This window comes from Coloeus monedula (assembly GCF_965178545.1).
Source record: "Coloeus monedula genome assembly, chromosome: 30".
Lineage (NCBI taxonomy): Eukaryota > Metazoa > Chordata > Aves > Passeriformes > Corvidae > Coloeus > Coloeus monedula.
The window spans coordinates 2,116,961-2,133,063 of record NC_138810.1 but is presented as its reverse complement, the minus strand read 5'-3'; the positions used below and the strand labels follow the sequence as shown (position 1 = coordinate 2,133,063).

The 16,103-nt window shown below is 62.0% G+C and overlaps 1 protein-coding gene across 1 annotated transcript in view; it reads left to right on the top strand.

Moving 5' to 3' along the window:
• Positions 1-16,103, top strand: part of LRP1 (LDL receptor related protein 1) — a gene marked incomplete at both ends in the record, with an annotated part of 78,362 nt that overhangs the window by 30,643 nt on the left and 31,616 nt on the right. Inside the window, 17 exons of the mRNA XM_082299053.1 lie at positions 6,085-6,247; positions 7,149-7,371; positions 7,636-7,825; positions 8,898-9,041; positions 9,199-9,435; positions 9,579-9,759; positions 9,866-10,088; positions 10,235-10,424; positions 10,780-10,905; positions 10,999-11,139; positions 11,408-11,533; positions 11,771-11,887; positions 11,993-12,073; positions 14,538-14,705; positions 14,963-15,145; positions 15,553-15,753; positions 15,836-16,081. Of these exons, the coding sequence (XP_082155179.1) occupies positions 6,085-6,247; positions 7,149-7,371; positions 7,636-7,825; positions 8,898-9,041; positions 9,199-9,435; positions 9,579-9,759; positions 9,866-10,088; positions 10,235-10,424; positions 10,780-10,905; positions 10,999-11,139; positions 11,408-11,533; positions 11,771-11,887; positions 11,993-12,073; positions 14,538-14,705; positions 14,963-15,145; positions 15,553-15,753; positions 15,836-16,081 (2,940 nt within the window). The remainder of the gene's footprint in view (positions 1-6,084; positions 6,248-7,148; positions 7,372-7,635; positions 7,826-8,897; positions 9,042-9,198; positions 9,436-9,578; positions 9,760-9,865; positions 10,089-10,234; positions 10,425-10,779; positions 10,906-10,998; positions 11,140-11,407; positions 11,534-11,770; positions 11,888-11,992; positions 12,074-14,537; positions 14,706-14,962; positions 15,146-15,552; positions 15,754-15,835; positions 16,082-16,103) is intronic.

Below are 16,103 nucleotides of genomic sequence, written 5' to 3'. Positions count from 1 at the left end.
TGACGAGCCTCCGTTCCTGCGCCGCCGGCGTTTCTGAGCCGAAACATTTCGGCGACTTTTCCAAGCTGTTTTTCCGCCCAGGCCGCGTGCCGGCAGCTCCAGGGGGCTCGTGGGGCGGCCGCCCGGGCGTCTCACTGGGTGGCAAGTTGGCCACGGCCCCTCCTTGCCCTGTGGGGTGGGTTGTGCCGGGAGCGGGGGATGCAGCGCCCGCTGCTCTCTGGGTGGGATCTCTGTGGGATGTGGTGTGGATGGGCAGCTCTGGTGTGGTGTTGCTTGGGCCACGGACCCCACGAGGCCTCCTGAGGCACTTGGGGTTCGTGTCAGGGCTTGTTCATTGTGGGGAAGCAAGAACTGGCTGTTGCTGTAGATGTGTGTTTATCAGACGTAAATATTCTTTATTTATTCTTTATTTCTTTATTATTCTTTATCTCAAGCCAGACGTTAGCGGTGGAGGTTGGTCCATCTCTGTTCTCCATCCCATGTGCTGGGGCAAGGGGGAAAGTGCTCCTCAGCAGAACGGGAACAAGGATTTGGTGTCGGAGCTCCATGCCCAGCGATGTCTCTGGCTGCTTCAAGCAGAGCTGGGACCTCTCCTGGCCACCATCCCAGTCCTGCTGTCCTGGGAGTGCTCCCTGGAGGGGTAGCTGGGAAGTGGAGTTTCTGCCAGACTTGGAATCACGGAATTATTAATCCCGTTAATAATTATGGAAAAGCCCTCTAAGACCCTCGAGTCCAACCATGAACCCAGCGCCACCAGGTCATCGCTGAAACGTGTCCCCAAGTGCCACGTCCACACATTCCAGGAGGAATTTTTCCATGGGAAGGGTTGTCAGGCATTGGAAGGGGCTGCCCAGGGAGGTGGTGGAGTGTCCATCCCTGGAGGTGTCCAAGCAATGACTGGACGTGGCACTCAGGGCTCTGGTGGGGATCGGCCACAGATTGGACTCGATGGTCCTGGAGGGTTTTTCCAACCTCAGGGATTCTGGAATTCAGGGATTTTTTGCCAAGCTTTTTGGATCTCTGTGGCTATAGGGAGTTTCTCCTCTTCCTCGCTCAACTGTGCAGGAGTCTGGAGGAGCTGCTGAGTGGCTGCGTTGCCCTCGCAGCTGTTTGGGGACTGTCGAAATCCCTGGTTTAAATCCGAGGGAAGATTGTGTGTTTCCTTCCTCCTCCTGTCAGGCCACAATTGATGTGTTTGCAGACTGCACAGCAACTGATTCATGCAGAGCAAAGTTATGTGCTGGGTCAGCAAAGCTCCTTCCCCAAAAAACCCACAGCCCTGCAGTGCCTCGCTGCGAGCGGGGGAAATCGGGTGGCTCGGGTTAAGGGAGGGAGAACCTCGGGCTGCGGCGCCAGTGGGAAATGTGGGGTCAGTGACCCATTTGTGTCAAGGAGTTCTTTGAGTGGCCACCTGGAGCTCTGGGATCCCGGCAGAAGGATGTGGCCAGAGGAGGCCACGGAGCTGCTCTGAGAGCTTGGAGCAACCTCTGCCGTGGAGCCAGGCTGGGAGAGCTGGGGGTGTTCACCTGGAGAAGGGAAGGGTCCAGGGAGAGCTCAGAGCCTCTTCCAATGCATGAAGGGACTACAGGAGAGCTGAGAGGGACTTGGGACAAGGGATGGAGGGACAGGACACAGGGAATGGCTTCCCACTGACACAGCGCAGGGTTAGGTGAGATACTGGGAGGGAATTCCTCCCTGTGAGGGTGGGCAGGCCCTGGCACAGGGTGCCCAGAGAAGCTGGGGCTGCCCCTGGATCCCTGGCAGTGCCCAAGGCCAGGCTGGACGGGGCTTGGCGCACCCTGGGATGGTGGAAGGTGTCCCTGCCCATGGCAGGGGCTGGGATGGGATGAGCTCTAAGGTCCCTTCTGACCCAAAACATTCCAGGATTCTGTGAAAAGGGAAAATCCAAGCTCAGCGTGACACACAGGATTTTCTGGCGGGGACCTCAGGAACGGCTCTCGGCTGGGATCACTCAGGCCGTGGCGGGTGTGAAACCAGGAAACATCTGTGCGGGTGGGTTTTGGGGTTTGCTGAAGTTGCCAACCCGCCCGTGTTGAGCAACTTTGAAGTTCTCGGTGCTCCTTCGTCCTCCGTCCTCCCTCCATCTGCCCTCCCCCCCCGAGTGGGGCTGCCAGCGTGGACCCCATCCCCGTGAGGTTTTTTGGCCGCCTCTCCCAGGAAGAGCCTTGGGAAGCCGACATTCCCTGCTCTCTGCCCCCACCAGCTCCCTTCCAAACACTCTCAAATAAATAAATCTTGGGAAATGAGCTCGGCGTGTCGCAATCGTCCGCAACGGCCCCGCCGAGGTTGAGCAAGGAGGAGGATTGATTCCAGGATGGGAATTGGTGGGGAGAGGCACCCGCAGGGGGCTGCAGGAGGGGGGGGGGGCTGGTCTGTGCCCTCTGGATTCTGCCATGGAATCGTGGCACAACCCATCCAGGGGACAAGTTCATCCCTGCCGGTCCCCTCAGATGGGTCCGAGGTGTGTCTTCACTGTGGCACCGTCCCCGGGCTCCCATTTTGGGTGGGGGGATGCAGGGGGGAGACTCTTTGCCCCCCACTTCTCCCCCTCTCCAAAGATTGGGAAGGAGGAGGGGGTAAGGTTTCTGCAGGCCAGCGCCAGGGGGTTAAAAATAGATGTTTTCTAAATTAGCTTCCACCAAAAGTTCAAGAGGAAATCCAGGTTTAGCTGAGGCTACAAGGAAGAGCTGAAAATAATAATAATAATAATAGTGATGATGATGAAAATAACAATGATGATGATGATGATAAAAAAAATACAAAGTGATTCCTGCGAAGGAGAGGGGAGCATGGTGAGCACAGAAAGAAGGAGCAAAGCTGGAAAACAAAAGCCTTTGAGGAGGGTAATGCTTTCCAGCTGCAAAAATACAGCCTGGGAGAGGAGCAAGTGCTTGCGTCACCCCCAGCCCCCGGCCCTAGGCTGCCCTGCCCGGAGCTGGGGCCTGTCCGGAGACCCCCGGCTGGACCAGGACCCCCGGCTCCCCTGGGAAGAGGCGGCTGTGGCAGGATGGGCGTGAGGGGAGTGTGGGGCTGGAAGTCTGTGGCTCGTTTTGGCCGTTTTCCCTTTGGATTCCTCTTTTGAGTGTTGGGCTGGACTCAGCTCCGGCTCGGAGGGATGAGGGAGAGCGATGGGAAAGGGGCGCTGGCGATGGGGCGGAGATGGTTGGACTCCCTCGAGGAGGACAATCCGGGGGTCTGCAGCCTCAGGTGGGGGGCGAGGGCCCCTGAGCCCGTCCTGCCAACGCTCCCCACCCGCCCCTGCTTGGATCGCTCCCCCGGTCCTGTGACTCTGACTCAGCCACGCAGGCGCCAGCCAAGACCTGCTTTTTTTGGGGAATTCTTGCACATCCCTTTGCTGAAGTGTTTCTCGCCCCGGCAGGGCCCTGCCGCCCCCTCCCCACGTCAGAGGGGGGGTTTGGGGATGCTGGGGAGGGGGGGGGAGCAGGGGAGGTTTGGGGATGCTGGGGGAGAGCAGGGGAGGGCGGTGGGTGCTGGTTGTGACAGCAGGGTTCCGGCAGCCCTGTCTCGGGGGCAGAGCGTGGCCCTTGGCACCCCAGTGTACATTTTTAGATGGTTTTTGCTCGTCACAAACCCCTCTGTCACCCCAGGAGCTGGGATAGGGGGATCCTGGCTGGAGCAGGAGCCCCATGAGCCCTGTGCCAGGCCCGGCACGTTGGGCAGCGCGGTGGGAGCCCTGCGCCGGCCTGGGTTTGGGGTTGATGCTCATTCCTTGGCTCGGGCTGTTTCCACTTGTTTTTACGAGCTGCCTCACGCCGGGTGGTGGCTGCGGGCGCCGCGGCCTCACCCTTCCGGAGGGGGGGTCACTGTCGGCATCACCGCCGGCTGCGTGTCCCCATCCCCGTCCCCAGGGCCACGGCCCGGACACGAAGGGCTGGGTGAGCTGGCCCGGATAACTCAGACACTGGGAATTGGGGTTTGTGCACCCCGAACTCTCTGCGTGCTCATCCCCATGGCCTCATCGCAGCCCGGCAGTGCGGATGGACTCGGCATCGCCGGGGAGAGCAGGGGGAGCGGGGGCATTGCAAAACCTCCTGGCTTGATTCATGTTTTCCCTCCCTGCGTTGGTTAATAATTCAGTGGTGTCTGGCCCTGCTCCTCTGCGGCTGTCTGGGTCCTGCTGACCTCGGGGTGCTCAGGCTGGGGGGCTGCTGTGCCCCATCCCTGCTCCTCTGAGGCTCTTTGGGTCTCACTGACCTCGGGGTTCTGGGACTTGGAGGCTGCTGTGCCCCATCCCTGCTCCTCTGGGGCTCTCTGGGTCTCACTGACCTTGGGGTGCTCAGGCTGGGGGGCTGCTGTGCCCCATCCCTGCTCCTCTGGGGCTCTCTGGGTCTCACCGACCTTGGGGTGCTCAGGCTGGGGGGCTGCTGTGCCCCATCCCTGCTCCTCTGGGGCTCTCTGGGTCTCACCGACCTCGGGGTGCTGGGACTTGGGGGCTGCTGTGCCCCATCCCTGCTCCTCTGGGGCTCTCTGGGTCTCACTGACCTTGGGGTGCTCAGGCTGGGGGGCTGCTGTGCCCCATCCCTGCTCCTCTGAGGCTCTCTGGGTCTCACCGACCTCGGGGTGCTGGGACTTGGGGGCTGCTGTGCCCCATCCCTGCTCCTCTGGGGCTTGTCCAGGTCCCTTTGACCTCGGGGTGCTGGGACTTGGGGGCTGCTGTGCCCCATCCCTGCTCCTCTGGGGCTCTCTGGGTCTCACTGACCTCGGGGTGCTGGGACTTGGGGGCTGCTGTGCCCCATCCCTGCTCCTCTGGGGCTCTCTGGGTCTCACTGACCTTGGGGTGCTCAGGCTGGGGGGCTGCTGTGCCCCATCCCTGCTCCTTCCTCCAGGGCTCTCTAGGTCCCTCTGACCTCTGGGTCCTTCTGACCAGGGCTGCTGTGCCCCTGTCCCTGATCCGCCCTGCCCGTGCTGGCTGTGGTGCTGCAATGCTGGGGTCTCAGAGGGGCAATAATCCAAAGGACAGCTCCCCAGAGCACTTGGGATCCCCAGGAGCTGCAGCCCCTCAGCCCGGCCTCTGGCCTGGCGGGCGCAGGAGGGGCTGGGCAGCGCTGAGCACTGAGCCGGTGTCAAGGCAGGAATTCGGGTACGCTGGGTTGATCCGATTTAACAGGCTTTCGGTGGTTTAATTAAATACTCACACGCTGCGTGCCAGGTGCTGTCCCTCACCTGCTCCGGCCCCCGGGGTGTCCCCGCAGCTCCGGATTAGCTCTGCTCCCACCTCGCCCAGCGGGATCTGCCCGCGGCCCCCCCGTGTCCCGTCCCGGTGCCGCTGTTGGAGCCCCTTCCCTGCTGCCCGCTCCCTCCTTCAGCACCCACCTTGCAGAGCTTCCCCCTGCTCCGCTGGTATTCCTGCGGGATGGATTCCCAGTGTTTCTGCAGGATAATTCCCAGTATTTCTGCGGGATGGATTCCCAGTGTTTCTGCAGGATAATTCCCAGTGTTTCTGCGGGAAAATTCCCAATGTTTCTGCAGGATAATTCCCAGTATTTCTGCGGGATGAATTCCCAGTGTTTCTGCAGGATGAATTCCCAGTGTTTCTTCAGGATAATTCCCAGTACTTCTGCAGGATAATTCCCAGTATTTCTGCGGGATAATTCCCAGTGTTTCTGCAGGATAATTCCCAGTATTTCTGCGGGATGAATTCCCAGTATTTCTGCAGGATAATTCCCGGTGTTTCTGCGGGATGAATTCCCAGTGTTTCTGCAGGATAATGCGGGATGCTCTCGCGGTGTTCACACCAGATGCTTTCCCGGTTGTGTGCGATGTTTCTGGCTTGTCTGGCGGCAGCAGGTCCCGTGTCCCTGGGGAGCAGGGGATGGGGTGCCATGGGTGCCGTGGGTGCCGTGGGTGCCGTGGGTGCTGTGGGTGCCATGGGTGCCCTGTGGCTCCACGCAGGGTGACCAGGGCAGATCCCTGGTACGGGTGCAGGTCCCGCTGCCCTTGTGGCTCCCACGGCTTCGTTCCTTGGCTGTGTTGGTGTGATCCTGGGGGGCTCCTGGCTCTGTCCCTCCCTGCCTCACCTCACTCCCTCCTGTCCCGGCCCAGATGTGGAGCAGATGGCCATCGACTGGCTCACGGGCAACTTCTACTTCGTGGATGACATCGATGACAGGATCTTCGTCTGCAACAAGAATGGGGACACCTGCGTCACACTGCTGGACCTGGAGCTGTACAATCCCAAGGGAATTGCGCTGGACCCAGCCATGGGGTGAGTCCTGGGAATTCACTGCCCTTGGGGACAGTTGGCAAGGGTGGCCTGTCCCTCTGGGGTGGGGAGTTTCCTGTGTCTCTGTGAGCCCTCTCTGCAGGGATGCTTCCCACCAGCTCTGCAGGGCTCAGTCCTGCAGGACACACCTGGCCCAGCTCTGGGATAAGCTGCTGCTTCCAGCTCGTGCCACACAGCATGGTCACAGCTTTGCTCCAGCTTTTGGGAGCCGGAGCAGTCGGCTCCGTGCGTGGCCGGAGCAGCTCCCTGGTGCCTGTGGGTCCAGCCACTGTCTTCTGCACAGCCCCGAGGATGGGAATGCCAGGATGCTGAATCATGGGAGCAGCTCAGGGCACACCTGGCAGCTGCCAGGCCCCGGGAGCTGCAAGCTGCTGTGGCCGAGGCCATGGTGGGCAGAGCAGAATAACCAGTCAAGAGGAAAACTCCCCCCTCACCAGCTGCTTTCCTGATGGGCACTTCCCTCCTGGCTCGGATGGAAAAAGCTGGTGTTATTGAGCAGAAAATTGGGAGTATTTAATATAAACAAACAAATATAGCAGAGGATCCTGGAGAGAGACTCCAAGCTCGAGCAGGGCTGGTGCAGACAAGCCCCACAGGTGACTGAGTTAAGTCCCTTGGGCTCTGTGGTGGCAGTGCTCATCCCTGGCTCTGCTGTGCTGTGCTGGGAGCTCTGGGATGCACAGGCAGCTGCCTCAGGTTGTGTTTTAACATCTACAACCTCACGTGGGCCTCCTCCGGTGACACCAACACATCTGACGCTCCCGGGTGCTCTGTGCCAGCCCCCAGCCGTTCCTGCGGGGATCCACACATCCATATCCTCCCTCTGCCAGGGGTGAAAGTGCCACCCCGGCTCTGAGCTCGCTCCTCTGCTCTTCTCTCACAGCAAGGTGTTCTTCACTGACTACGGGCAGATCCCCAAGGTGGAGCGCTGCGACATGGACGGGCAGAACCGCACCAAGCTGGTGGACAGCAAGATCGTCTTCCCGCACGGCATCACCCTGGACCTGGTGAACCGGCTGGTGTACTGGGCTGATGCCTACCTGGACTACATCGAGGTGGTGGACTACGAGGGCAAGAACAGGCACACCATCATCCAGGGCATCCTGGTGAGCAGGTTTGGGGCAGGGTGGGGTCAAGGGAGAGGTCTGGTGTTGGAGCTCGTGTCCTGGGTGCCACTGGTCTGCAGTTGTGGCTTTACTGGGCCAGTAAGAACATGCTGAGCACTGGGCATGGTCCTGCCAAGGGTCATCTTGTGCCAGTGGTGGACAAGACCACACTGGTGGACAAGAGCCACGGGGTGGGACCAGGGGTTTTGTGCGTTGCGGAGCCCGGCTCTCACAACTCCTAAATCCTTGTGGACACCCTTCCAGATCGAACACCTGTACGGGCTGACGGTCTTTGAGAACTACCTGTATGCCACCAACTCTGACAACGCCAACGCCCAGCAGAAAACCAGCGTCATCCGTGTCAACCGCTTCAACAGCACCGAGTACCAGGTGGTGACACGGGTGGACAAGGGCGGAGCGCTGCACATCTACCACCAGCGGCGCCAGCCCACAGGTGGGACCCCGACTTGGGAGTAACAGCTCCCTGGTTCCTCACTAAAGGGCTTGGGTGGGATTTCAGGAAGAATTTTGCCATGGAAAGGGTGGTCAGGCTTTGGAAGGGGCTGCCCAAAGACGTGGCGGAGTCCCCATCGCTGGGGGTGTCCAAGGAATGACTGGATGTGGTGCTCAGGGCTGTGGTTGGGTTGACAAGGTGGGGATTGGTCACAGGTTGGACTGGATGATCTTGGAAGTCTTTTCCAACCTCAAGGATTTGGGGATTCCTGCTCCCCAGGCCACTGGGGGCTGCTGAACACCCTGGGGTGCCCCCCTTTCCTGCTCTCGCTGCAGCTCCTCCTGTGAGCGCTGCACTACACGGCTGATGGATCATGGAGAGTGCAGAGCAAATGTGGCATCCTAAAATATTAATGGTCCCAGTCTCTGTCCCCACTGCCAGCACGTTCACCCCAGTGCTCCCAAGCACCAAAGGATTTCCAGGGAGTTGAAAGGCTCCGGTGCTGCGCCGACCCCTCCCTGCATCCATCCCTGCCTGCCCGCTCCACCGCCACCAGCACCTTCCTGCAGTTAATCAATTTACTCCTTTAAAATCCTCTTAGTGTCTGCAGCCTGCTTGGCATTTTCCAGAATATAAAATTAATCAGGAGATTTCTGAGCGGGGAAGGAGTGTGATTAAGGGGCTCTCCGGGTGGTGCTGGCTGTCCCCGCTCCGGGGCTTGTCCCGCCGGTGCAGCAGGATGGGGCAGCGTGGCCCTGTGGCTGTGGTGCTGGGACATGCTGGCTTCTCCCTGGGGATCCTTCCCATGGGAAAATCCTTTCCCACCTCTGCCCTGTCCTGTGCAGTGCTCAGCCCTTCTCTGACTGGCCAGGAGCTCCCGGGAGGAATGATCCCCCTAAAACCCAGGGAGGACCCATGAGAGCATCCCCACATCTCCGTGTCCCTGTCCCGCCCGTGCTCCCGGTGCCGCTCCGGTGCCCCCGGGCACTGCAGCCCCGTGTCCCTGTCCCCCCCTGTGCTCCCAGTGCCGCTCCGGTGCCCCCAGGCGCTGCAGCCCCTCTCTGTGTTGCAGTTCGGAGCCATGCCTGTGAACCAGATCAGTTTGGGAAGCCGGGAGGCTGCTCGGACATCTGCCTGCTTGGGAACAGCCACAAGAGCCGGACTTGCCGCTGCCGCTCCGGGTTCAGTCTGGGCAGCGACGGGAAGTCCTGCAAAAGTGAGTGCTGGCCTTCCTGGGGGGAATACGGGGGGCAAGGGGCTGGAGCCATGGGCTCTGTGCTCTCTGACCCCACAACAGCCCCGGTGCCATGTGCCACCCCCATGGCACTGCCCCGGCCCGGCTGGTGGCCATGGCTGCCCCTGTGTCTCCACAGAGCCTGAGCACGAGCTGTTCCTGGTGTATGGGAAGGGACGTCCTGGCATCATCCGCGGGATGGACATGGGTGCCAAGGTGCCAGACGAGCACATGATCCCCATCGAGAACCTCATGAACCCTCGGGCTCTGGACTTCCACGCTGAGACCGGCTTCATCTACTTCGCTGACACCACCAGCTACCTCATCGGGCGCCAGAAGATTGACGGCACGGAGCGGGAGACCATCCTGAAGGACGGTGCGTGGCTGGGGGGCCGGGCCTGTGCCCCTGTGTCTGTCATCCCAATCGGTTTGGGTCGGGATCAGGCACCAGTCGGGGCTGTTGCTTCCTCTTTTCACCTCCTTGCCGGTGATGAACCCCGCTCTGCTTTTTCCCCAAAGGCATCCACAACGTGGAAGGGATCGCCGTGGACTGGATGGGGAACAACCTGTACTGGACAGACGACGGCCCCAAGAAGACCATCAGCGTGGCACGGCTGGAAAAGGCCGCCCAGACGCGGAAGACGCTGATCGAGGGGAAGATGACGCACCCCCGCGCCATCGTGGTGGACCCCCTGAACGGGTGCGGGTGCCCGGGTGGGCAGGGCTGGCTGGTGGGGCCACGGCCACTGGGATGTGGTTGGGTCTTGTGGTTGCCAGGCCAGGGCTCAGCTTAGTGTCTGTGGCAGGTGGATGTACTGGACGGACTGGGAGGAGGATCCCAAGGACAGCAAGAGGGGCAAGATTGAGAGGGCCTGGATGGATGGTTCCAACCGCAACATCTTCATCACCTCCAAGACCGTCCTGTGGCCCAACGGGCTGAGCCTGGACATCCCGGCCAAGATCCTGTACTGGGTGGATGCTTTCTACGACCGCATCGAGATGGTTTATCTCAACGGCACCGAGCGGAAGGCGAGTGGGGGTCCCGTGGCCCTGGGACACTGACCACCCACAGCGCTGGGGCAGCCGAGCTGCGGTTTCTCTCCTCTCCCCTTCCATCACCCTGTCCATGTCTCTGAGTGCCCATCCCAGCTAACGGAGCCTCTCCGCCTCCCCAGATCGTGTACGAGGGCCCGGAGCTGAACCACGCCTTTGGGCTGTGCCACTACAGCAACTTCCTCTTCTGGACCGAGTACCGCAGCGGCAGCATCTACCGGCTGGACCAGGCCTCCAAGGCCGTGAGCCTGCTCCGCAACGAGCGCCCGCCCATCTTCGAGATCCGCATGTACGACGCGCAGCAGCAGCAAGGTGCGAGGGCGCGGGGGGCTGGGGTTGGAGGGGTGGGGCTGGGGGGTGAGTCTGAGCTGCCTAAGCAGCCCCCCACCTGGTTTTGCTTCCTTCCAGCCATCCCCGTGCTCCTTGTTTTGCTTTCCTGTTGCTCGTGCCTTGCCCTTCCGGCCTTCCCCTCTTTTTTCCACCCTGATTCCATCAGGCTCTGTGTCCCCTGAGGGGTCCCCGTGGCCTGCCCTGGGGTCTCCAGCTGGCTTCCAACTGTGGCTCCTGCTGAGGGAGGCCAGGGGGCCGGGGGCACCCAGCACCCCCCTGGGTCTGCAGCGGCCCCTGGGCACTGAGGTGCCATCTCCTCACCCTTTTGCCTCCACAGTGGGCTCCAACAAATGCCGTGTCAACAATGGGGGCTGCAGCAGCCTGTGCCTGGCCACCCCCCGGGGCCGCCAGTGCGCCTGTGCCGAAGACCAGATCCTGGGGCCGGACTCTGTCACCTGCCAGGGTAGGCTGGGATCCTCGTGGGGACCCCCTTTTCCCACAGGAAGCTGCGCTTGGTCACCTGGATAAAATCCTGCCTGTGCTTTCTCCTTGGCAGCCAACCCGTCGTACATCCCCCCGCCGCAGTGCCAGCCCGGGGAGTTCGCCTGCAAGAACAACCGCTGCATCCAGGAGCGCTGGAAGTGCGACGGGGACAACGACTGCCTGGACAACAGCGACGAAGCCCCCGAGCTCTGCCGTGCGTGACCCCTCCTGCGCGCTGGGATTGGGGCTGAGGCTCCCCCAGATGTGGGGGCAGGGTTGGGGCAAGGTCAGACAGCCAGGAGCCCTCTGTCCCCTCTCCAGCTCGAGGAGAGGAGGGGGTATAGGAGGATGATGTTGATTGAGATTCTGATCCTAAGTTTAAGGCTCCAGCCCTTTTCTGTCCTGGTTTTTCTCTTCGTTAGATGTAGAGGAGGGATGGGCTGGGATGAGGGGCAGGTCCTGAGTGTGTTTTCTCCCCGCAGACCAGCACACCTGCCCTTCGGACCGCTTCAAGTGCAAGAACAACCGCTGCATCCCCAACCGCTGGCTCTGCGACGGGGACAACGACTGCGGGAACAACGAGGACGAGTCCAACTCCACCTGCTCGGGTGAGGACCCTGCCTCGTCCTCAGGGAGTCGCGGGAGAGCCTGTGCTGAGCCACAGCCTGAGGTTTTGGGGTCTCGCGTGGGCCTGCACTCACCTTGGCTGCAGCCTGAGGTTTGGGGTCTCGCATGTGCCTGCACTTCAGCTTCGCACCTGGGCCTCGCAGGAGCCCGGGGGTTGTTCCCCACCTTCCCCTGACAAAACAGGGGCCACTAACACTCCATCTGTCCCTCCTGGCCAGCCCGGACCTGCTCCCCCAACCAGTTCTCCTGCGCCAGCGGCCGCTGCATCCCCATCTCCTGGACGTGTGACCTGGACGATGACTGCGGGGACCGCTCCGACGAGTCCGCCTCATGTGGTGAGCCGGGACTGGGAGCACTGGGGGCACTGGGGTGCTCCACAGGGCTGTTGGGGTGGACATGGGGTGTCCCCCATGCTGACGGTGCCTCTGCCTCCTTTGCAGCCTACCCGACCTGTTTCCCCCTGACGCAGTTCACCTGCAACAACGGGCGCTGCATCAACATCAACTGGCGCTGTGACAATGGTGAGGACCCGGCCCCGCCGTGCTCCCGAGGGGACGGCGAGACCCGAGGCGGGGGTGCAGCCTGGCAGGGACCCCATTTTGGCAATTTGGGCCAGTTCTCAGCATGTGCTGAAGGGCAGAGCCCAAGCCCCAAAGGGAGCGGGCGTGAGCCAAAGCTGAGCCCATCCCACAGCCCCCAGCCCCGTATTTCCCTTGGCTGTGTTGGGGCAGGGAGTGCCACAGGAATAACCTGGCAGGGATTGTTCCAGACCTTGGCATCCTTTCCAAGGTTTCCAAACTCTGCCCTGGTGCTGGAACCAAGCGTAGCATGGCCAGAGCTGCCAGCAGGGCTGATCCAGGTCCCGCGGCCCCAGGCAAGGCAGGAGAGTTCTCCCAGCCAGCTCCCATCGGCCCTCAGATCTTTCCAGGGCCAGGCCTGGGACAGAGCCTTTGCCCCAAGGTTGCTTTCCTTTCCTTTCCCACAAGTTTATTTCAGTCTTTGAGCCGCTCTGCCTTGTTAGGAATAATTAGTGGCTTCAGAGCAGGCGAGACACTGGTGCCTGGCTGAGCAGAGCTGTGGGTGCCGGACTCTCCCTGAAGTCTTCCTGAGCTCCCTTGGAGCTGGCCCTGCCAAGGGCTGGTCCATTCTCCTGGGATCCCCCACCGTGGCAGCCAGGCCATGGCGTGGAGCCCCTCGCGCAGCCCCGAGCCTCGCCAGGTGCTCAGGGCAGGAGCTGCAGCACCATGAGGGTCCCCCCATCCTGGCTGCCCCCCGCTCCCCCAGCACCCTGCACTGCTTCTGGTCTCGCCTCCTGGGCTGCCCGGTGCCTCTGTGTGTCCGTGTCCGTGTCCGTGTCCGTGTCCACGTCCCGGTGTCTCTGTGCCGCCCGCTGTGCGTGTGCCGTGTTTGTCACCGTGGCGTGTTGTGTTTGTCACCGTGCCCACGCTCCTGTCTGGTGGTTCTGTGTTTCAGAAAAAGATTGTGGGGATGGCTCTGACGAAAAGAACTGTCCAAAGCCTACCGGTTAGTGCATAGATCAACATGCACCAGACCCCCACCTGGCCCCCTGAGCCCCCAGACCTGCCCCCTCCAGAGGGGCTGTGAGCCCCAGGGGCTGCTGCTCCGGACACTGGCAATGCCCCCCGTCCTCTCTGGCACTGCCTCCTGTGCCTCTGGTGATGCCCCTGGTGCCTCTGGTGATGCCCCCAGCCTCTCCAGCCATGGCCCTGGTGCCTCCAGCAATGCCCCCTGTGTCTCTGGCAATGCCCTCATCCTCCAGCCATGGCCCTGTGCCTCCAGCAATGCCCCTGGTGCCTCTGGTGATGCCCCAAGCCTCTCCAGCCATGGCTCTGTGCCTCTGGCAATGCCCTTATCCTCTCTAGCCATGGCCCTGTGCCTCTGGCAATGACCCCATCCTCTCCAGCCATGGCCCTGTGCCTCTCCAGCAGTGTCCCCCATGCTCCCCAGCAGCAGGAGGGATGTGCCAGGTTCCAGGGAGCTGCTGTTCCTCCCAGCTCACCGAGCAGAGCCAGTTGGGAAGCTCCTCTTGGTGGGAGCCTGGAGAGGTCAAGGGCTGCAGGTGCAGGAGCTGAGCTGCTGGTGAGGCCACGTGGCAGCTGGCAGTGCCATCGTCCCCGTTAATGCCATTGTCTCCATCAGTGCCATCGTCACCATCAGTGCCATTGTCCCTATCAGTGTCATAGTCCCTATCAGTGCCACAGTCCCTATCAGTGCCACCATCCCCATCAGTGCCACTGTCCCCATAATGCCATCATACTCACCAGTGCCATTGTCCCCATCAGTACCATCATCCATGTCAGTGCCATCATCCCCATCAGTGCCATTGTCCCCATCAGTGCCATCATCGTTGTGCCCATCCTGAGGCACCAGGAGGCAAATCCCCTTGACCAGTCTCGAGTGGGACATCCACAGTGGAGCCCTGTGGTGGTCCCCAGGCCAGGCGCCCCGTGCCGGGTGGGCAGAGGGGCTGCATTGCCAGTATCCAGGTACCCTCAGACCAAATCTCCCCCTGCCCACAGCGGGCACGGGGGTTTCCTCCGGGCAATCTGAGCCCCCCAATTGGCCGTCCCAGCCCCCCTCCCCATGGGTGCACCACCCCCAAAGGAGCGCCCGTCCCCCAGCCCTGCTCCCCCTGGAGTGGAGCTCCCCGTGGTTCCGGGCGCCTGCAGCCCCCCAGGTTCATGGCTGATCTATGCAGTTTCTGTGTTTCATTTTCTCTGTGCACTGCTGGTGCTGTGGCAAGCGGGGGGAGGGAGGGCCGGGGGTCTCCAGCCCATGGCGGGGGTCCCTCCGCCAGTGCTGAGGGGCTGCTGTCACCCCACGTCCCGTCTGCCAGTGGGGTCTGTCTGCTCCCTGTTGTTCCCCGCTTCCCCCGGCGAGGGGTCTCTGCTGTCCTCCCTCCTGCCAGTCCCCTCCTGGCCGGCCACCTGCTGACCCCCTGCCCGCCCCCCCTTCCCTCTCCAGACAACGACTGCGGGGACAACAGTGACGAGGCCGGCTGCAGCCACTCGTGCTCCAGCAACCAGTTCAAGTGCAACAGCGGGCGCTGCATCCCCGTGCACTGGACCTGTGACGGGGACAACGACTGTGGTGACTACAGCGACGAGACCCACGCCAACTGCACCAACCAGGGTGAGCCCCGGCACGCCGGAGGGACCCCCAGCCACAGGCATCGCCCGGAGAGCCAAACCCTGCCCCGAGCAGAGCCACCCTGCTTCCAGGCAGGGAATTCTGCCGCCTTCTCAGCCCACACTCAGCGCCCAGATCCCCCTCCCGTGCCTCTGGGTGCCTCCAGCTCTTTCCCTGCTGGCTGAGTGCCTGGTCCCCCTCCATTCCCGGAGCCCCCCAGCTCCGTGGGGTGCAGGCAGTGAGCGGTGCCTTCCCCACAGCCACACGCCCGCCGGGGGGCTGCCACACGGACGAGTTCCAGTGCCGGCTGGACGGGCTGTGCATCCCCATGCGCTGGCGCTGTGACGGTGACACGGACTGCATGGACTCCAGCGACGAGAAGAACTGCGAGGGGGTCACCCACGTCTGCGACCCCAACGTCAAATTCGGCTGCAAGGACTCGGGTGAGAGCAGGGGAAAGGGGAACCCACCTGGGGGTGCTGGGCTGTCCTCGGTGCCGGGGTAATGGGGAAACACAAGCGGCCAATCCACGAACCAGGATCCTGATGGATGGTGTCATCCTCAGATCCCTTCTCCCCTTCTCTGAGGAAGGGGCTGTGACACACTTTGGCGGGTTGGGGACAAGTGTGGAGGGACATCAGCTCTGGGGCTGACCCTCTGAGCCCCCAATGCCCCACTGTGCCCCGCCCAGGCCCTCACTGACCTATTCTGCCTGGGCCAGCTCTGGTCCAATTTTTGGGGAGCTCTCAAACACCCCCACACCCACCATGCCTGGGATAACATCTGGAAATGCCTGGAATAATGTCCCTTCTGCTTCTGCTGTGCCCCCTCCCTGCCCCCTCCCCGTCAGCCCGGTGCATCAGCAAGGCCTGGGTCTGTGACGGGGACAGCGACTGCGAGGACAACTCCGACGAGGAGAACTGCGAGTCCCTGGTGTGCAAACCCCCCTCGCACACCTGCGCCAACAACACCTCCATCTGCCTGCCCCCCGAGAAGCTCTGCGACGGCTCCGACGACTGCGGCGACGGCTCCGACGAGGGCGAGCTCTGCGGTGAGCACGGGGCCGGGCGTGGGGACGCAGGGGTGACCTTGGAGTGGGACGAGGAGGTGACAAGCTTGTCCTGTCCCCACAGATCAGTGTTCCCTCAACAACGGCGGCTGCAGCCACAACTGCACGGTGGCCCCTGGCGAGGGCATCGTGTGCTCCTGTCCCCTGGGCATGGAGCTGGGCGCCGATAACAAGACCTGCCAGATCCAGAGCTACTGTGCCAAGCACCTCAAGTGCAGCCAGAAGTGTGAGCAGGACAAGTACAATGTCAAGTGCTCCTGCTACGAAGGCTGGATGCTGGAGCCCGACGGCGAGAGCTGCCGCAGCCTGGGTGTGTTTTGGGGGACACCAGG